The sequence below is a fragment of the Rana temporaria genome, chromosome 6 (genome assembly GCF_905171775.1).
Source record: "Rana temporaria chromosome 6, aRanTem1.1, whole genome shotgun sequence".
Lineage (NCBI taxonomy): Eukaryota > Metazoa > Chordata > Amphibia > Anura > Ranidae > Rana > Rana temporaria.
The window spans coordinates 187,738,279-187,760,297 of NC_053494.1; the positions used below are offsets into that span (position 1 = coordinate 187,738,279).

Sequence of the window (22,019 nt, forward strand, 5' to 3'; positions counted from 1 at the left end):
AAAAACCCTATTCGAGCCTAACAGGAATTTCCTTGATGCTGTAGCCTTTTTTTTGGTCATTACTTTGGCTAGAAGTGTCTCTGAATTATAGGCATCATCCTCTAAGAAGCCCTATATGGTTTTACACAAAGACAAGGTTGTTTTGAGACCAAAGACCTCCTTATTTCCCACGGTGGTGTCTGCTTTTCAGCCTGATGAGGATACTGTGTTGCCTTCATTTTTTCCAGCTCTGGTTCTTCCCAAGGAAGTCTTTCTCCACTGTTTCTTTGAAACCATTAAATCTCTTCTAAAGTACTTCTCTCAGGCAGACAGATTCCTGTTTTGTTGTTCCAGAAGGCTTCTAGATCCAGTATTTCTTATGCCCTGTACACACGTTTGGTTCGTCTGATGAAAACGAACCGATGGATTTTTTCATCAGATATCCAATGAAGCTGACTTTCATCAGACTTGATTCTGAGCATGCGTGGATTTTTGACCGATGGACACACAGACGATCGTTTTTTTCTATCATTCTTTAACCATACGAAAAATTTAAAACAGGTTCTATTTTTTTTCACCGATGGGAAAAAAAACTGATGGGGCCCACAGACGATCGGTTCGTCTGATGAAAACGGTCCATCGGTCCGTTTTCATCAGACGAACCAATCGTGTGTACAGGGCATAAGTGTATTAGACAGGTTGTTTTGCAGGCCTAATTGATAAAGTGCTTAATTTCTCATTAAAGCCCACTCCTTTAGAGCAGTGAGTTCCTCTTGAGATTTTCATCACCAGGCCTCTGTGACTGCAACCTGGTCATCTGTGGACACATCCTCTCAGGTCTACAAGGTCCATATATCTGCCTTGGCAGTTGCTAGTTTTGGTCGGAAATTTTTACAAGTGGCTGTTTAAAGCTCTTTTTTTCTTTCTCTTGTTTCGTGTTTTTTACTTGTTGGGCTGGTTCAACTGTGTTGGTGTGCCTGCTCCTCAGTTTTTTTTTTTTTAACATGCTCCTCTGTTTTTGATGTCCCTTTGTTTCTTGAGTTCCATCAAGCTGTGTCCCTCAGTGGATGACAGAGAAAATAGTACTTACTGTAAAAGCCTTTTCTCTGAGTCCATTAATGGATACAGATCCCTATCTTTATATGCTAGTGGGAGGGGTTATAGCCTCCAGAGGTCTGTCCTTCAGCTTCTATGTGCCTAGTGTATGGTTCTTCTGTAGGCAACAGTATTACCCCATGTTGCTTAATAATCATTAAGCTGTGTCCCTAAATCGATTCCAAGAAAATTATTTGACCCATTTATAAAAAGGTAAGTCCACAGTGAGTACACAAATCCTATTATTTGTATGCAGGCTAACACAAAAATTGTACTTGTTCTTAGATTCAGTACAAATCTAAAGCCCGTGAAGAAGCTACCCGTGGTTACTCTGGTCTTGGACGACCAGATATTGACCTAGCTCAGGAAGTGTCCAAACTTACAAGCCAGGTGAGAAAAAAGAAGGATATTTGAATTAACTTTCTGAAACAGTGACCCTTAACCTACACATGCTTCATATTACACTAATGACCTAATGCTGACAACCAGTGCAACATAAAATGTATTGCTCTAACTTTGTGTTACATCTGTATATTTTCATTCAATGCCCACCTGAAGATGCCAGTAGGAAACAGAGGATGAAAAAGAGAAAAGTTGGGGAAAAAAATGAAAAACGGGGGGAAAGGGGAGTAGGGTAGGTATTATGGAGAAGGGGAAGGAGAACATGCAGAAATTGAAGTGTGTGGTCACCCTTCCCCTCTCCAACAGCAAGTAGCTGTGAAAGCCACCAAGTACAAGAAACTGAGTGACAGGGATGCTACTGAAACATATACGAGCTGTAGTCCTGGGAGAATTGGAAAACATTCCAATAAAACCATGCCTTCTAAAGCTCCTCTTTCCTTTTTAGAGTTCCTCCATCTGTTGAATTTAATTAACCACAGAGATTAATTGTCAAGGGCGGTTCAGTGCTCTTCCATTATGAGGTATACAGACCCTGGCCACATTCACTAAGTGAACCAAAAGTGACCTTTTATAGTGGCTCTAGTGGATATGCAGCCAAAATGCCTCAGGTCAGTTCTCAGTTTGGATGTCAGTTAGTTTACACAAATTTATGGAATCGCCTTGTGAAAAAGGATATTTTATCAGGCAGTTCCAAAAAATGTGAAGTAAGATCCCACGTTCCCTCTGACACCTCCAACACACCTGCAGGGTGGCAGGGAATTTTTTTTTGAATAGAGAGGGCACCCTATACCACCTATTTCAGCTTCCTGTGCATGATGCAAGAGAAGCATCAGCACACTGGTTCTCAAAAGAAGAACACAGTTTCGTATGGACAGTCTGGGGTTTGATGGTAGAAAGATAGGGGTAGATTCAGATAGAATGGTCTATCTGTGCACCCGGCGTAACGTATCTCAGATACGTTTCGCCGCCGTAATTTAGGGCGCAAGTTCTGTATTCAGAAACAACTTGCGCCCTTAGTTACGACGGCGTAACGTATCTGTGTCGGCGTAAGCCCGCCTAATTCAAATGTGGATGATGTGGGCGTGTTTTATGTATATTAACTGTGACCCCGCGTATTTGGCGCTTTTTACGAACGGCGCATTGCTTTCGACGTGAACGTAAATTACGTCCAGCCCTATTCGCGAATGACCTACGCAAACGACGTAAAATTTTCAAAACTTGACGCGGGAACGACGGCCATACTTAACATAGGATAAGCCTCATATAGCAGGGGTAACTATATGCCGAAAAAAGCCTAACGTAAACGACGTAAAAAAAATCGCGTAAATCTATGGAAGCGCCACCTAGCGGCCAGCGTAAATATGCAGCCTAAGATACGACGGTGTAAAAGACTTACACCGGTCAGATCTTAGGGAAATCTATGCGTAACTGATTCTATGAATCAGGCGCATAGATACGATCGGCTGGACTCAGAGATACGATGGCGTATCTGGAGATACGCCGTCGTATCTTCTCTCTGAATCTACCCCATAATGTTTAATCTGGAAAGACTGCCAGGAATTCAGCAGTGGTGTTATTATGGCCTGAATTTCTAAAATGGATTTCCACCGTCCTGCAGTCATGAAATTTTAGAGCTGAAATTGGTTGGTAGCTAGAAAAGGCAGAAATCTGTGGTCGTGGAGCAGATAACTGGTGTCATACCAGAAGGTCGAGCAGAGGAGGGAATAATTCAGCATGCTTTCGAAAGCACCTTAAGAATAGTAATAATTAGTGGGTGAAGCTTAATGGAAGGAGAAAGCGTAGAATGTTGCCACTGTAAAGTTTGAAGCGAGAATGAGGCCATGTTTTTCTCCAGACCAATCCATCTTTTAAAGGCTGCATACTTAATCCAATCAAGTATTCTAGTGATATGGACAGATTCCTTGGCTGTAAATGAGGGATATGCAGTTAACAGACCTCCATCTGTTGCAAAACTACAACTCCCATCATGCCTCTGCCTTTGGGTGTCATTCTTGTGGCTGTCAGAGTCTTGCTATGCCTCATGGGACTTGAAGTTTTGCAACAGCTGGAGGTCCGCTAATTGCATATCCCTGCTGTAAAGGATAGGAGGATTTAGTTCCACTTTAAACTAATAAGTCTCTTTTCTTTTTTTTTTTATGCTTATGATTTTATGTCTTGGTCTTTTTATATTGATATTCAAAAAGCCATGCAGTATACAGTATGTTTGTAATATATTAGGTGGTTGACTATACATGCCTTTTACAACAAATCCCTTCACATATAATTATTCACCAAGGCATTAGTTTGAACCTACTAAATTTTAGGTTACAATATTTTGTATTGGATTTCCTTTTGAGGGGGGGAGAGGTTATATCCGCATCTCTTTTTAGCAGCCTTTTCTTGTTAATGTCCCCACTGGGAATATTCACTATCTGTTCTGGTGGCCATTTTCAACTCTTTCCAAAACAAATAATGCTTTGACTAGATATACATTTTAAGTTGGCGTTAGTTGCTGATGTATTTGTGAGAGTTTAGGTTGCCTTACTTTAGTGTTTGAGCCACTAATGCCACTGATTGTCTTGCTGATCAATAAATTGTTGGCTTGGTCCAAAACATGCCAGTATATACTGGCATGAGGTTTGCAGTTAAGAAATAAGATCCCCACTACAGTTTTATATATAACAATTATAAGAAAAAATTGTTGCATATAACATAGTGGAGCTGTTTAAACAATGTGAAATACTCTCTAGAACTTAATCGCTTGTTTTTTTTCCCTATATACAGAGATGGTATACTTGTCACAGTTGGTCTAAGAGTTTCATGAGGCTTGTGTAAGCCTAGCAAACATTACTAATCTGAACCTTTGCTGCTAATTTTAGGCTGAGTATGCCAAAGGAAAGCTGAGGGGACATGGAGCAGCATCTTATGACACCCCCATCATGAGGACACTTAAGAAAGCTAATGCTCTCACTAGTAATGTAAGATACGCATGTCATGCAAACTGTGAATGCTAAGTTCTTGTGGAGATACAACTGGGGGACATTTATGAAAAGAGGTGCCAAAACACACTCTAGGCCTTATGCCACATACACACGGTCTGACTTTTGACCGGGCAAAACTCTGTCGGAATTTCCGACGGAAAAATAGAGAACCTGCTCTCTATCTAAGTCCGTCGGAAATTCTGATGGAAAAAGTCCGATGGGGCATACACACGGTCAGAATATCCGATGAAAAGCTCCCATTGGACTTTTTCCATCAGAAATTCCGACCGTGTGTACACGGCATTAGAGTTTTGCATTTTTTTTTTTTCCAGATCATACCCATCGCAGTTATTTTTATCTACGGAATAGGTGCCATGGGTAACATAAGGCCCTTTTTGCTTAAATGCCTCTTGTGGTATTTTTTGTCTTTACATGATAGGAACTGAATATTGTTTAATACATGCATGGTCTCTGCACAACAATTGTATTCTTGTCCAAAAAAATTATGTCAATTTATAAATAAAAAGTCAATTGATATCATGACAACCTATCTGCATGACGAAGAGCAAATAGAAAATGCACATAATTGACATCTTTTTGTTCTGTAAAATTTGGATAAGGCGTGGAAGCATGTATGAAGTAAAACATGTTAAGTAATGCTTTATGAAATAAATTTAAACATCACATGAAATGTGTTATGTACAGGATCTGTTTTAGGAGTTCCAGTCTGCTGGGAACGATCCATTCTGTGGGAATTTCCATTAATGTGATTCCACTGAATTGTGTTTTAATTATTGCTTATTTTTTCAGGTAAAATACAAGGAACAGTTTTCGAAAGACAAAAGAATTAGACCACAATATGATCTCAAGGACGCCAAAATCTATGAAACCATGAAAGAAGCAAATACTCTTGCTAGTGAGGTAAAATGCAGATTTTACTATTTAATACCGTATATTAAAGTGCATGTCAGGGCAACGTTTTAAATGTTTGGTACATCTTTGCAATACATTCTTTTTTTCCCATGTTCTATGAACACTGCATGTGCAGAAAAATACCTTTTAAATTCCAGTGACCTCCTAATTTCCTGTTTCAACTGACAATACAGAGGCACTACCGGACTGGAATCTCAAACAGCATTGTCAGCCCTGCCTGCTGGACTTCAGAACCCCATCTACCCCCACCCCTCTCCCCCAACACACTTCTCTTTGTGTGGACTATAGAACACCTCCTTCTCTCCTCATCTGCATAACATACAAGGGGGTATTCTATAGTTCATCAGAGGAGAAATAAGCAGGACTAAAAGAAATGTTTCCAGCGCAGCAGCATTATTAGCTTAAACAGGAAGTTAGGAGCTCACTGGATCAGCAGGTATTTTTCTGTACTTGCAGAAATTTTAAAAGAGCCAAAACATGGGAAACATTCATGTATTGTAGAAATGTACTGAATTTTTTTTTTTGCTAAGACATAGGCCCGGATTCTCAGTGAAGATACGACGGCGTATCTCCAGATACGCCGCCGTATCTCTGCGTTGTGAGGTCGTATCTATGCGCCTGATTCTTAGAATCAGTTACGCATAGATATCTATTAGATCCGACAGGCCTAAGTCTCTTACGCTGTCGGATCGTAACTACATTTTTACGCTGACCGCTAGGGGCGTGTATGCTGATTTATGCGTCGAAATATGTAAATCAGCAAGATACGCAAATTCACGAATGTACGCCCGGCCGACGCAGTACATTTACGCCGTTTACGTTAGGCTTTTCCTGGCGTATAGTTACCCCTGCTATATGGTGGCGTAAGTGCGGCGTACCAATGTTAAGTATGGCCGTCGTTGAAAATTTTGCGTCGTTTGCGTAACTCGTCCGTGAATGGGGCTGGACGTAATTTACGTCCACGTCAAAACCAATACGTCCTTGCGGCGTATTAGGAGCATTGCACACTGGGAGATTTCCACGGACGGCGCATGCGCCGTTCGGGAAAAACGTCAATCACATCGGGTCACAGAAGATTAACATAAACACGCCCCCCCCATCCCACATTTGAATTATGCGGGCTTACGCCGGCCGATTTACGCTACGCCGCTGCAACTTACGGAGCAAGTGCTTTGAGAATACAGTACTTGCCTGTCTAAGTTGCGGAGGCGTAACGTAATACGGATACGTTACGCCGCTGCAAAGATACGCCGCTGGACGAGAATCTGGCCCATACACTTTAAGAGGTTCCTCAGTCCTCACAAAAAATTTAAAGTCAGCAATTACAAATACTATAGCTACTGACTTTTAATAAAAGTACAATTACCTGTCCAGGGATCCAGCACAGTCCTCACCCAGGCTGGTTCTTGGCCGGTCTTTGGGTCCCCGGCGCCACCATGTCTAGTGTGGGAGACCAGCTGTGACTCTTTGCAGCTTCACAGCCGGTTTCTCATTTCGCATTTGTGTCACTTTACAAGCTTTGAATGGACCTGCAGCCTCCTGGGACCTGAACCCTGTACCAGAAGGCTGGGGGCAAAGCGGGAAGGGGCGAACTTGGAGCAGGTACCTAACAAAACTAGGTACCTGCTCCCTCCAAAAAATGTATCCAAAAGTAATAGAGGAATGGGGGGAGAAGGTGGAAAAGTGGAACTTCCCCTTTTGGGTGAATTTCTTCTTTAATATATGTTAGAGCGGAACTATACTTACCTTCCCACCAGTGCTGTGGTATTCCAGAGCTCCTTCTGGTTGCTGATATCTTTGGCTGGTCTAATTCTGGTTTGCCAATCTCCAGACATTTTCATAGGCTGGGCCAAGATGACATCACCCCCGTGCATGTGCAGGAGTACATTCATGAGTTCAGGAGTTCCGTGCATGTGCAGGAGTACTCGGCCCTGCCAAAATTGTACACTGAGCTGCGCATGCACAGGTCATTGTACAGTATGGAAGGCATGAAATAAATGTTAATGCAGGAGGGACAATGAGGTTAATTTACTAAAACTGAAGAGTGCAAAATCTGGTCCGGCTGTGCATGGTAGGCAATCAGCTTCTAACTTAAGCTTGTTTAATTAAGCTTTGACAAAAACCTGGAAGTTGATTGGTTTCTATGCAGAGCTGCACAAGATTTTGCAGTCACCAATAAATGAACCCCAGTATGTCTATTCTGCATTAAAAATCCTGCCTGTTCCACAATGTTTTTTGTTTTTTTCCTACAGTTCCACTATATTGTACAATTTATTTTGGTAAAAATGAAAATTATTTTTGTGCTGCAGGTGAAATATAAGGCAGATCTTAAGAAGCTTCACAAACCCGTGACTGATATGGCGGAATCTCTCAATATGCAGCACATTACCGGCACAAGCAAGCTAGCCAGCGACGTAAGCTATCTAACAAAACATAATACTCACTTCCATTGTCTATAATAACTTACGCTGATTTCTCTGCTTTCCTCTTGGGCATCAGTTGGTAGTTATCCTTTTCCTATTTAACCACTATCTCATTACTATCATTAATATAGTTGCTCATATATGGTAGCTTAAAAAAAAAAAAGTAGTAAACATAACTGCTAATAAAAAATAGTTTTCTAACCTTTTTATTTTAAATCTTATCCATTTCAGTAAAACGCTAACACATTTTGAATAATTTCCATTTTAATACAATAAAACATTTTACATCAGAATATTAATATTTTTATAAATAAAATGTATCTATGTGCTTTACAATATGTGGCTTTTTAACATGGCATTTAAGTGCTCATGTATATCCTGAAATGTTTTTTTGTTTAAATAAAGCCAAGGATATCAAAATTATCACTACACAACTAAGTGCAACTCTTATTTATTAATCATAATAATTGACACAATATATTTATGAAAACTACATAAAATATATATGTATGCAAACAATATACATTAGTAGGTATATATGATAAATTATATATTGATTTTCATTTTGATAGGATTCAGCCAGCTAAATATAATTTAATATGCCAACATATTACTTGGAATTGGCTGACTTCTAAAGGATATTAATAATAAAGTATCATAATTATATATATTTTTATTAATATATGTATTTGATTTTCAAATCAAATTTTAGTTAAATTCATTCAAATAATCTTGGTATCCAGTAGCATACAGGGTAATTACTAGACTCTATTTGAGCCAGTTTTTGACACTTTCCTTCAGTACCAGTACAAGAAGGAATTTCAGAAGAGTAAGGGTCACTACCAAGTGGTGCCTGATACACTTGAACAAGTTCATGTAAAGGAGGCAACAGAACTACAGAGCATAGTAAGTTATAAGTGTAATTTTTAATTATTTATTTTTTTGCTTTTAATGAATCTTGTAAATCATGCAAACCTTAAAGTGGTTGTATACCCTCAGAAAAAATATAAAAAAAAAAAAACCCCTGTAAGGCAAAGGCATAATGAGCTAGTATGCAACGCCAACTAGCTCATTATGAAATACTTACCTTAGAACGAGGTACCAGTATCTCAGGCGGGTCCACACTGAGGGAGCTGACATTTTGCCCTTGGTGTGTCTTCCGGGTTCGCGGCTCCAGAGCTGCGAGTGGCCGGAGTGCGATGCACACGGGAGTCTTCTTCCCGGCAAGGTCCGGCAGCATCTGTATACCGGCAGCATCTGTATACCCACTTTAAAAAGTGAGTATACAACCACTTTAAGTGTCAGACTTACTAGAGAATTTTTTTTTTTACTTCCTTATGTTCATCCTAAATAAATACATCCTAAATACCCTATAATGTTTAAATGATTTTCTTCTTTTTTTTTTTTTTAAACTGTTTTTATTACTGATTAGTAAGTCAGACTCTAGCTGGATGTTATTAATTGTTTCTGAGTTGCTTGTTAACAAGAATATTTGATGGATGCTGACAATTATGTTTGACATTTTCTACTTAAGTATACTTCTACTCTGTACTCTGAAAAATGTTTATCTTCAATGATAACTTTAATGGGGAATTGCTATAGGTTAAAAGTTGTGTTCCAGTCAGGTAAGTCTGTTTGCTTTACAAAGTCATGTTAAAGTAAAACTATAATAGTTTTGATTAGTTTATTTTCATATTGAATTTTTTATAATCGTATAAACTATTTTACATATTTTTTTCATTACTTATGTAAAATGTAAATTTTAAAAATAAACTGTTAAACTTGTCAGTTAGAAGTGCCTGAACATACCTACACCAACCTCCAATATTCTGCTGTCAAATTGTGCTGAGAGCTTTTGGACAGGCAAAGGTCTCTAACACTTATGGGTAATGTCAGATACAGGTCTTCTATTTATTACTACATAGTACAATAAAGTTGGGAGTTTTACCACTGGCTACAATAGTTCAAGTACAAGTCTGGGCTAGAACTAACTATGCTTAAAAATGCTCCCACCCTTCTTCTAACACATACTGTATACTAAGTACCCTATAGAACGGTGTTTCTTAAACTTTATTTTCTTGCAGCGCACCAAAAAGTTCTACAAAATTTTGCGGCACATCTGAAAAGATTTAACAATTTTTGTGGTCAGCATAAAATATATACAAATGCAGCAGTCTTGTGTGATCCCCAATATTATATTTTCCTGCTGATCTAATATTGGGGAATGGGGGATTACACAAGACTGCTTCTTATATTTACTGCTGATATAATCACACACTGGTCCGTCCATCCCCATCTCTTCTCTCATCTTACCTTCTCAGCTCCACACCATGTGGGACAGCCAAGGACTGTGGGCTTCTCTGCTCTGTTATGGGTGGGACTGGAAGAGAGAATGACGTTAAGTTGAGGCGTGCCATGCTCAGCACCACATTGTTGCCTATACAGGCCTGCACACTTGCTCAGTGAGTGACAGGCAGTCAGCACTATGCTGTAGAAGCCACAAAGTCTCACAGTGTGTTTCCAGCGTGGCCCCTGCCGAGCCTGGCGAACAACATTAATGATCCCATGGCACACCTGCAATTCTCACACAGTTTGAAAAACACTTCAGAAGATAGATGCTTAGACTTACCTAATCTCAGGGAACTCTGTTCCAGTTATAATATCAGTTCCCCTGTGGGCGGCTTTAGGGAAGAGGAGGCACAGCTGACAACTGATGCCCCATAAAAAGCCTATGGTTGATGTCACCGCCTAGGCATTCCATCCATTGTCTGCACTCCCTCATCTCCCCTAAAGCTGGGCGCTGGGGGGATCACATTACTGGACCAAAGTGCTCTAAGAATTTGTAAGTTAATTCATCTTCCTTCCACAGAGTACTTAAGTGGTTGTAAACCCCTTTGTCTTACTTTTATCAATAGGTAAGCCTAGAATAAGGCTTACCTATAGGTAGTGGAACTATCTCCTAAACGTGCGCCGTTTAGGAAATATTTCCCTTTTAGTTTGCCAATTTCGTCATCGGTGCATGCGCTGTGAAGAAATGGACCTCTGTGCCGTTTCTTCCCCAGCGTGTGCCATGACTAACGGCTTCCAAGTACATTCGCTGGAGTGACGTCACGTGGCTCCGACCAGTCACAGAGTCGAAGTCCGCGGCCCTGGAAGGAAGAGGGGCAAAGATGGACAAGGCCTGCACAGGGGACAATGCAGGCTTTGTTTGCAGGTAAGTGTCACATAATGGGCTAGTATGCTAGCCTATTATGCTTTTAATTTGCAGGGTTTGCATGGAGCAAAAGAGGAAGTAAAACTCATCTGGGTTTACTTCCTCTTTAGTATAGGTGTTAGAAGAGAGGTGGAAGGAGTTTTAAGCATAGTTATTTTTAGCTTGGACTCCTATTTTAAAGTATATCTACAGCCAAACTTTTTTCTTAGAATAGGGAATTGTTGAAACAACAGAGTCAGATTAAATTTTTTGCTGTCTGTTTTAAATTGGGGAGATTTTCTTTCAGTCCCTGTTTTGGAGATACAGCAGGAAAAAAGAAATCTATCCTAACTAATGCCCCGTACACACTTTCGGAAAGCCTGACAGTAAAAGTCTGATGTGAGCTCTTGAACAGAAATTCCGACCGTGTGTATGCTCTGTCAGACTTTTGCTGTTGGAATTTCCGCCAACAAAAAATTGAGAGCTGGTTCTCAAATTTTCCAACGGAAAAAATTCCTAACGGAAAATCCGATCGTCTGTAGCAATTTCCGACGCGCAAAATTCCATTGCATGCTCGGAAACAATTCGACGCATGCTCTAAAGCATTGAACTTAATTTTCTCGGCTCGTCTTAGTGTTGTACATCAATGCGTTCATGACAGATGAAATTTCAGAGAACTTTTGTGTGACCGTGTGTATGCAAGCCAAGCATACACATGGAATTCCGTCGGAAAAACCATCCAAGGTCCGTGTGTACGCGGCATTAGGGAAAATGTAATCTTAGTTGTCACTGGAATATTTGTCCTCATTCAGGTGACAGCTGTAAATTCTTGTATTTACCACCACTTTCTGTCCCATTGACAACAGTTGCCTAGAAGGGTTTTTGAGTAGAGATATATTTTAATTTGATTTGATTTTTTTACAGAACAAATTCAGAATTTAATCCTACTGGTAAAATTGTAAAAATATGGCAACTATTTTTTTTCAAACAGAATTTCAAAAATGGTAGGGATATTTTTTCTATTTGTATTAGTAGTATAGTGTCTGTTTTTTATTTTTTCAACCTAAAAATGCAAACATAGATGAGCAATGGTCTCTAATGAGATTGCATTGATTTATATTGAGAACGCTTTAAGCCTCGTACACACGATCAGTCCATCCGATGAAGACCGTTGTCCTCTGTTTAACCTATCACGTGTACGAGGCCTAATAGTTCCAGTGGAAATGATATAGAGGAAAAGAGCATTAAAGCACAGTTAATAACTTGACATTTAATTTATTTGCAATCCTGGAAAAGAGAAAGATAACAGCTGAAACCCTATTGGTTGACATTGACCAACTATAATGAATGTAAGTCAATAGCAGAGGCAAATTAAAATTTAAACCTGAATTTCCATTTTTAAAAATAATATATAATTCAATATTAAAAAAGTATGATTTTGTCACTTTGTTTTCTTTACTCCTTTTTTCCCTCTTGTATATTTTAACCCCATGGTCTTAGGTATTTACTTGTCACCTGCTCATCTCTTCTGTTAAAATGAGAAATTAGAATATTTAATGTGGTTTTATGAGGTCTAATTTATTTCTTAGGATTAATTAAATACTATTACAAATTGTGTCTAAATAATGTATTCTACGACAGGTGAAATACAAAGAGAAATATGAAAAAGAGAGAGGCAAAGCTATGCTGGACTTTGAGACTCCAACCTATGTCACAGCTATGGAGTCTCAGCATATGCAGAGTGAGGTAAGTCCTTTGAAAATAAGCTTGCTCTGTAAGTCTGTATAGACTGTTCACTTTGCAAGGGAAGTTGCATTTTGCAAATGAATCTTCCCCAGAGCTTAGTGAATGGGATAAAACTCTGCTGACTTCCATCCAATCATCTGCAAGCAGATGATTGGATGGCACGTGGCACGTGATGGTGTATTCTTTGCAAAGTGAAATTTTTTCACATACATGTAGCTGTGAAGAATATTTTCCTGCAAAGGGAACAGCTGATTTGCTTTAAGTAAATAAACCCCCATATTTCTTTTGGATATACGAAAACTTGTCAGATGATGTAATCTTTCCTGTATCCTTATTGGAAAGATTTGCTCTCACATTTTGATCCTGGGACAGAAAGTTAGTGGAAATTATTAAATTGTGTCATGGACAGGAGAAGGATCTAACCTTCTGCTTTAAATGTTTTTGTCTAACAAGTGTTAATTATTAAGTAAATTAGGTGCATTTTCGTCATCAGTAGGTGGGCTTTTCTTGTATTTTGAGATAGTAACTGTTTTTATCTGCCTGGATACATAGTAATTGATTAAAACATGAAACATATGTATTTAATTTTTATAATTTGAGAAATGTTAAATATTTTGTAAAGGTTTTTATATTGTTAAATTGTTTAATTTAGAGAATAAAATAAACATATTGTAATGATCTTATGATGAGTGAATACAGTGACAGGTTTTACATCTGTTAAATGGTGTCATGGTATTTTGAATTCATTTGTTAAAATTGTTAAGTCCTTCAAGAAGGAAATTCCTTGAAGTTGATATTGTTTTTGTTAAATGGTAATCTTATACAAGCTGAAATATGCATGTATAAGCAGTTTAATGTACCGTAGCATTTATTGATCCTTTGTTGTATTGTATGTAATTCCCTTAAACACAAAAAGAAATTTCAACTGTAATAACTAGTTTGTTGGGCTGGGAGGTTTTGAATCTCAGGGTTTGGTAGTAATTTACTTACTCCACCTAGGAACCAAATAGGGGGAAATGGCAAGAGAAGGAAAAGCTAGTAAGCTATTTACAGTCATACCTTCTTCGGCAGCTGTGGTTTGACTATTGGCCACCCAAGGGTTCTTGCTCCTTGCTTACTGCTCAACCACAGTGATAGTACGGCCTTACGGCTTCACTTACTGGTTCCCTACTGCACATGGGCAAGATGTGCTGCATGATCCCACTGGTCCCTGCTGTCTTCTGTGACCTGTGTGTCTCCTAGAAGACAGAAGGTGGATGAATTAGGCGCAGGACGTGGTGTAGGTCACAGCGGCGACCTATTCCCGGAAGTGGGAGATAATACCTGTATTATACCTTAAAGGTGCCAAATGTGACACCGGGGGGGGGGGGATTCTGAAAAGGCAGACGTTTCATTTTTGGGTGGAACTCCGCTTTAACGGCATAAGCAAAACCCTTTTTTTTACCTCACGTGGCAATGCTTGGATCTGCTTATGGATCATTCTTACATTTTTTTTCTAGCATGAGGTTAAGGGCATGACTATACTTCAGCACTACAAAGTGGATAGAATTTAAAGAGGGCCTCCTAGTGGTGCAGGAGTGGGTGGTCCAGGATATTGCTTTTTAAAAGATACCTGATTGCTTGCTATACACATTACCTTTACTGTCCCTTTCTCCTCTTTGTTAAAGTGGTTGTAAACCCTCTGTGGAAAGTTACACCTACAGGTAAGCCTAGATTAAGGCTTACCTGTAGGTGTTTGCAATATCTCTTAAACCTACACGGTTTAGGAGATATTTGCCAAAAGGAATACACCGTTGTCTACGGTGCGCATACGCTGTAGACAACGGTGTATTCCTTTTGGCAAATATCTCCTAAACCGTGCAGGCGCACTGAGAATGCCGGTTTTCTCAATGGCTAATACCCGCTTTGTCAGGTCCCGCGCGCAAGCGCGGAGTGATGTCTTTTCCCACTCCGGCCAATCACAGCGCCGGAGCGGCGTTTCCCAGAAGTAACCTTCCGGAGAGATGTCTGCGGCCGGAGGGAGAGACGAGAACGGCTTCGGGGGCTTCGATCTAAGGTAAGTAATTCATAATGATCTAGTATGCTAGTCATACTAGTTCATTATGCTTTTGTCTTGCAAAGGGGGGGGGGGGGGTTTACAACCACTTTAACAATAAAGTCATGTATACAAAGCGAAACAATGTATACTGGCCCATAGCCGGCAATCAGAAATCAGCCCTTTAATATAGCCAGAGAACTGAAGGAAAATTACTGATGGCACGTCTTCTTGACATCATGCTTGAAAATGAATACCCGCTTTCTTTCTCACTTTCATAAAATAAAAACACTCATGCTTATATATAAAGGTATATATCTACAGTATATTTTCCACATTTACTAAAAGGTTAGATATAACCAACTATACTGAAGGATTAAGAGACATCTTGTTAATGCAATACTATTTGATATTTTTCTTCCTGCCTCTATTAGAAAGAATATAAGAAAGACTTTGAAGAATGTATTAAGGGCAGAAACCTTTCTGGTTTGGAGGTTACGCCATCAATGTTACATGTCAGATATGCTACAAAAATAGCAAGCGAGGTAGCATCTGCTCTACATTTCATTACCACAATCAATAAAAATATTAACACTAATACCCTCTAAATCCCTCTATTTTATATTGCTGTTTCTGTGTTTATCATTTGTTACGTTTATGTCTTGTATTATTTTTGTGTTATTACGTAGCAAACCTATTTTCAATTAACTTTCCACTAAATCTTCACATTTATCTCTTAATTAATGCAACCCAATGTTACAATGCACATATTTTTATCCAGACTTTTTTTTTTAATAACCCATACAACATAGCCAAGTTATATGTGTATTGTATCTTATAGCATATTATTGTTTCCTGTCTTAACTGTGTATTGTGCAGTCTGTGTTGTTTTATGTTTTTATGTTTTTTTTTGTATTCAATGTACTCCTTATATCTTTCCACATATTAGTTATTGGCTGTTCATTAACTATGTCTTTATCCCTGGACTTGTAGAAAGAGTACAGGAAGGATCTGGATGACACTAGAGGACGGGGCCTGACGGAGGAGGAGACTCCAGAACTAATAAGAGCTAAAAATGCCACACACATCTTAAATGAGGTATGGGTATTCCTTCCTTATATTCCTCTGGATTTCCAGCAGGGACATTCGATTTATGTACTGCTGAGAGATAGTGGGTTGGAAAAGTAGTTTTAACTGGTTTTAACCTGTGATAAAATAAATATGGAGGCTGCCATTTCTGAGTTCTTACTGGAAACTCTAGATACTTGGCATTGATGCTGTTTGGTTTCAATATTTTCTGAGACACTGAGGGCGTTTAGAGTTTCAGTGATTTAGTAGGTAGTCAAACCAGGATAAGGATGAGCTTAGAGCTCAGAGCATACACCCTTAAAAACAATACAACAATGGCATCTCTGAGGCCCCGTACACATGACCGAGTTTCTCGGCAGAATTCAGCCAGAAACTCGATCGGAGCTGGATTCTGCTCGTACGGATTCGTGTGTACACTTTTCACCGAGGAAGCCGACGAGGAACATGTTCTCTATTTCCTTGTTGTTCAATGAGGAAAGTTGGCTCGCCGAGATCCTCTGCGGCTTCAAGACAGAACTCGACGAGGAACTCGATGTGTTTGGCACATCGAGTTCCTCGGACGTGTGTACGGGGCCTCATATTTTTTTAATGTTTTAAATTTTTTTATGCAAACAACATTGAGACAATACAGACAAATTGTACAACCAAAATCACGATAAACAAAACACATCCCTCCCAAAAAAAGAAGACCCCAAACCACCCCACCTATTTATTTTTTAACATGTTTACTTTAAAGCTGAACTCCAGGCAGGTGTAAAATACACAAATTATTGCAGCTCTATATTCATTAGTATACTGTACATCTGGGAGATGGAGAAACAGAACAAGGAGCCAATCAAGTTGTGCTGTGGAATCATCAGCGCATGCGCACTGAAGAAAGGGCGCGATCGCGCCGTTTCTATAGTAGCCGTGGCGTGACCGTCGGCTCCCACGCACATGTGTGGGAGTGGCGTTGCCAGAGTCCACAGGCCCTGGAAGGAAGATTGGTTAAAGATGGATGCAGCCACACAGCGGGGACAGCGGTGACATTGCGGGTTTATTCTGCAGGTAAGTGGCACATAATGGGCTAGTATGCGATGCATACTAGCCCATTATGTTTTTACTTTGCAGGGAACAAAGAGGAAGTAAAACCCATCAGGGTTAACTTCCTCTTTAACTACAGTGTGTGTGTGATTTTTTAAAATGACAAGGCTAAAAAACTTTTCTCACACCGTAGCTCTGCGGTCACAAGATCCCACTTCTGCTCTCCTTCCCTAATCTAAGCAGAGCAGTGGGATGGGCTGAGATTCCCTTCTGACATCAGCCCGCTAGCAGGAGGTTACATGGCCACAGAGCGGCAGTGTGAGAAAAGGTATTTAGCCTTGTCATTTAAAAAAAAAAAAAAAACATGCACAGTGTAGTTAATAACTGTTTAATTCAAAGGGGATCCAATTATTTGTGGTGCATATTGCAACGGGAAGGGCGGGGAGGAGATCAGCTTTCACGCTGACAGGTAGGGAGGGAGGGGGGGAGGGGAGAGACAGGATGAGGGAGGCATGTAAACTGGCCATGGTATTATGGCTCAACAGACACGATTACCCTAGCACACACAGGGGGACACAGATACAGCCAGGATCAACCAGATATTTTACAACATAGAAAGGGTCAAATTACAAGGCACAAGCACTGTGCTATAGATCATGCCTTAAAGGAACAGGATCTTTTTGTTTGGGGGTTACAATCACTATCAATTTGTGTATTTAGCTGGTTGTCTGAAGTTCAGTATTTAAGTAATAAGTACAAGTTATAACAAATAACATAACTCAACCAAATAAATGTCTATGTTTGATAATGTTTTAAAATGCAAACTGCTATAGAAGCTACAGAATAATAACTAGTATTTGTTTACTTAACCACTACACTACTGGCCGCCGTCAATTGACGGAGGCACCATAGTCCTATTGTTCTGACAGGACGTCATATGACGTCCTTGTCTTTCACAGCCACTAGGGGGGCGCACGCGCAACCGTTGTGTTACTGGGAACACGATGCGCGTGCCCGGCGGCCACGATTGCTCAGTAACTGAGCAGGGACATGGAGCTCTGTGTGTAAACACAGAGCTCCACGTCCTGTCAAGAAGAGGAGACCGATGCTTTGTCCCTTGTTCATAGGGACACAGATCGGTCACCTCCCCCAGTCAGTCCCCCTCCACACACAGTAAGAATCACTCCCAGGTTACACATTTAACCCCTTCCTCGCCCCCTAGTGTTAACCCCTTCACTGTCAGTCACATTTATACAGTAATCAGTGCATATGTATAGCACTGATCGCTGTATAAATGTGAATGGTCCCAAAAATGTGTCAAAAGTGTCCGATGCGTCCGCCATAATGTCGAAGTCCCAATAAAAATCGCAGATCGCCAACATTACTAGTAAAAAAATAAAATAAAAAAAAAATCATAATTATGTCCCCTATTTTGTAGGCGCTATAACTTTTGCGCAAACCAGTCACTATACGCTTATTGCCATTTTTTAACCAAAAATATGTAGAAGAATACGTTTTGGCCTATACTTTTTTTTTTTAAATGGGATATTTATTATAGCAAAAAGTAAAAATAGTGTTTTTTTTAAAAAAAGTGACGCTCTTTTTTTGTTTATAGCACAAAAAATAAAAACCGCAGAGGTGATCAAATACCACCAAAAGAAAGCTCTATTTGTGGGAAAAAAAGGACGTAAATTTTGTTTGGGAGCCACGTCGCACGACCGCGCAATTGTCAGTTAAAGCGACGCAGTGCCGGAAGCTGAAATTTTACCTGGGCAGGAAGGGGGTATACAAGTAGGGTTGTCCCGATACCACTTTTTTGAGACCGAGTACAAGTACCGATACTTTTTTTCAAGTACTCGCCGATACCGAATACCGATACTTTTTTTAATGTCATGTGACAGTGGCAGTATTTATTTTTTTTTTTTACTATTTTTTTTTTTTTTTTTACAGTGATTTTTTTTTTTTTTTTTTTTTTTTAGGGGGGGGGGGAATTGTCAGTGTGTTTTTTTTATTTATTTATTTATTTTTTTACATTTTATTTATTTTTTAATATTTATTGCAATTTTTTATTTTCATTTTTATCAGCTCTGTTGGGGGGCTTTGGTGAGATTTCAGGGGTCTTAACAGACCTCTGGCATCTCCCCTTTAAGACAGAGAAAGGGACTAGGGAAACAGATTCCCCAGTCCCTTTCTCAGCAGCTTCAGCTGAAATGAATGGAGGGAAGCTCCTCCATTCATAAACTGAAGCATCATAAACACAGGAGCTTACGATGCTCAGTTATATGAATGAACAGAGTCAGTGACCACCGACTCTGTTCATTCTGAAAAGGTAGGAGCCGGGCTTAGCGGCTCCTACCTCCGCTCTCCCCACTGACAGATTGAGGGGGGAGAGCGGCACGGACGGACGGGGGAAAAGAGAACGGGAACTGCATGGACGGGGAGGGGGGTGGAAGAGAGAACGGGACGGACGGACGGACGGGGGAAGGGGAGGAGAGAACGGCACGGACGGCCCGGGGAAGGGGAGGAGAGAGAACGGGACGGAGGAAAGAGCACTGCATGGACGGGGGAACGGGAGGAGAGAACGGCACGGACAGCCCGGGGAAGGGGAGGAGAGAGAACGGAACGGAGGAAAGAGCACTGCATGGACGGGGGAAGGGGAGGAGAGAACGGCACGGACGGCCCGGGGAAGGGGAGGAGAGAGAACGGAACGGAGGAAAGAGCACTGCATGGACGGGGGAAGGGGAGGAGAGAGAACGGGACGGAGGAAAGAGCACTGCATGGACGGGGGAACGGGAGGAGAGAACGGCACGGACAGCCCGGGGAAGGGGAGGAGAGAGAACGGGACGGAGGATAGAGCACTGCATGGACGGGGGAACGGGAGGAGAGAACTGCACGGACGGACGGGGGAGGTGAGAGAGCAGCAAGGATAGGGGACGTAAACGGCAGGGGACAACACTGACCATGGGGGAGAGAAGATTTGCAACTCCCCTGCCTGCCCGCTCAAGTATCGGGTGAAGCATCGGGAGCATTTCCCCGAGTACAAGTACTCGGGGAAATGCTTGGTATCGGTCCCGATACCGATACTAGTATCGGTATCGGGACATCCCTATATACAAGCAAGTGGTTAAAGGGGCTGTAAAGGTAAAAATCCCTAAATAGCTTCCTTTACCTTATTGCAGTCCTCCTACACTTACCTCATCCTTCTATTTTGCCTCTAAATGTCCTTATTTCTTCTGAGAAATCCTCACTTCCTGTTCTTCTGTCTGTAAATCCACACAGTAATGCAAGGCTTTCTCCCTGGTGTGGCGTGTCATGCTCGCCCCCTCCCTTGAGAGGGGAGGGGGCGAGCAGGAGAGTCATGACACTCTCTACGTTGCAGATAGAGAAAGGAGCTGTGTGTTAGTGGGCGTCCTGACTCTCCTGCTCACCCCCTCCCCCCCCTCAAGGAAGGGGGTGAGCACGACACTCCACACCAGGGAGAAAGCCTCGCATTACTGTGTGGAGCTACAGACAGAAGAACAGGAAGTGAGGATTTCTCAGAAGAAATAAAGACATTTAAAAGCAAAATGGAAGGATGAGGTAAGTGAAGGAGGACTGCACTAAGGTAAAGGAAGCTATTTAGGGGGGAAAAAACTACATTTACAAACCCTTTAAGTTTGAACATCGTAAAACATTGTGCTATTGGTAAATGAGCAATTGCTGAGTAATTTATACAGTGGTAATATAATGTGAATAATATCTCCTTAAAATGTTTGCTACCAATGTTGTACAGTAAATAGAGGACAATGTACATGCTGGCTTTTCTTACAGAAAGAATATAAGAAAACACTGGAACTGGAAATTAAAGGAAAAGGTCTATCAATGGGCTTGGATACTCCAGACTTCCAGAGAGCAAAGAATGCTACTGATATTGCCAGCCAGGTAAGTGCTGCGGTCTGTAGTAAATTATTCACCAGTTTTTGCTTTCTGAAGTTCAAAGGTATGAATAGCATGAATACACATTGCCATGCTTTTTTTGTTTCGAATTCTTTACTTTTTTTAGGCTTTAAACTGTATTACTTTTCCAACAGATAAAATACAAACATTCTGCAGAAATGGAAAAGGGAAGCTACACATCTGTTGTAGATACACCAGAAATTATCCATGCTCAGCAAGTCAGAAATCTTTCAAGCCAGGTGGGTATAAATTCTATCTATGAAAACAACAAAGCTATAGTTATGATATAGTTATAATGTGGCAATCACATTAATAGGTCATGACTAAGCCCTTTAGGATTTGATATCAGTGGAAGTGTAGTGTGTCGCTGAGGATCTTGCCATAAAGTGAAAGTAGACAGAGGGGATGGTGGCGCTGACACTTGGTATGTGTGATAACATAAAATCCATCTTTATGAAGTTTTTTCTCTGAATGGGGAGAGGGGGGACAACGAGGGGGAAGAGAAAAGGGAAATGAATGGGATAAAGTCCTGTATACAGTTGTATTAGTTCATAAACCAGGGCGAGCCTTCAGTGGGAAGTTGAGAGCCAACTCCAGGGTATGTAAAGAGAAGAGAAAAAGACGCCTCCAGGTTAGAACTGATAACATTTAATAAGTAACAGGTGCAATTATCCATTTACATCACAGTAATAGAGATCCAGCACATGTCCTCTCCACACTTTATATGACGTCCGTCTGGCGTTGTGGCGTTGCTTCATCTTTCCTTGTCCTGGGGTAGGTTAACCCCGTCTAGCAGGATTTACAGGAGGCTGGAGAGCTGGGACCGAGGCTTGGTAGAAGCTGTGGGTCGTTGCTGGAACGTAGCATTGGTACACAATGACATCACTGGTGGAAGGCGCAACAACGTTTTGGAGCATGCTCTTTGGCTAGCAAGCTTGAGAAAGGAGAGCGCCTGTCTTGCTAGCCAGAACGCATGCTCCGAAACGTTGTCGCGCCTTTTACCAGTGACGTCACCGCGTCCCGACGCTGTGTCCCAGCAACGACCCACAGCTTCTACCAAGCCTCGGTCCCAGCTCTTCAGCCTCCCGAAAATCCTGCTGGACAGGGTTAACCTATCCCACGACAAGGAAAACTGTAACATCGCCACAACGCAGGACGGACGTCACATACAGTGTGGAGAGGAC

At 40.9% G+C, this 22,019-nt stretch overlaps 1 protein-coding gene across 25 annotated transcripts in view; it reads left to right on the forward strand.

The window, feature by feature from the left end:
- Window positions 1-22,019, forward strand: part of NEB (nebulin) — a 272,007-nt gene that overhangs the window by 215,421 nt on the left and 34,567 nt on the right. For 19 of the 25 annotated variants that reach the window (XM_040357978.1, XM_040357987.1, XM_040357983.1 and 16 more), the window contains 10 exons: window positions 1,360-1,464; window positions 4,356-4,454; window positions 5,268-5,378; window positions 7,700-7,804; window positions 8,615-8,719; window positions 12,648-12,752; window positions 15,222-15,332; window positions 15,781-15,885; window positions 20,710-20,820; window positions 20,970-21,074. In XM_040357978.1, the coding sequence (XP_040213912.1) occupies window positions 1,360-1,464; window positions 4,356-4,454; window positions 5,268-5,378; window positions 7,700-7,804; window positions 8,615-8,719; window positions 12,648-12,752; window positions 15,222-15,332; window positions 15,781-15,885; window positions 20,710-20,820; window positions 20,970-21,074 (1,062 nt within the window). The remainder of the gene's footprint in view (window positions 1-1,359; window positions 1,465-4,355; window positions 4,455-5,267; window positions 5,379-7,699; window positions 7,805-8,614; window positions 8,720-12,647; window positions 12,753-15,221; window positions 15,333-15,780; window positions 15,886-20,709; window positions 20,821-20,969; window positions 21,075-22,019) is intronic. The other 6 variants (XM_040357979.1, XM_040357996.1, XM_040357981.1 and 3 more) reach the window with 3 other exon arrangements.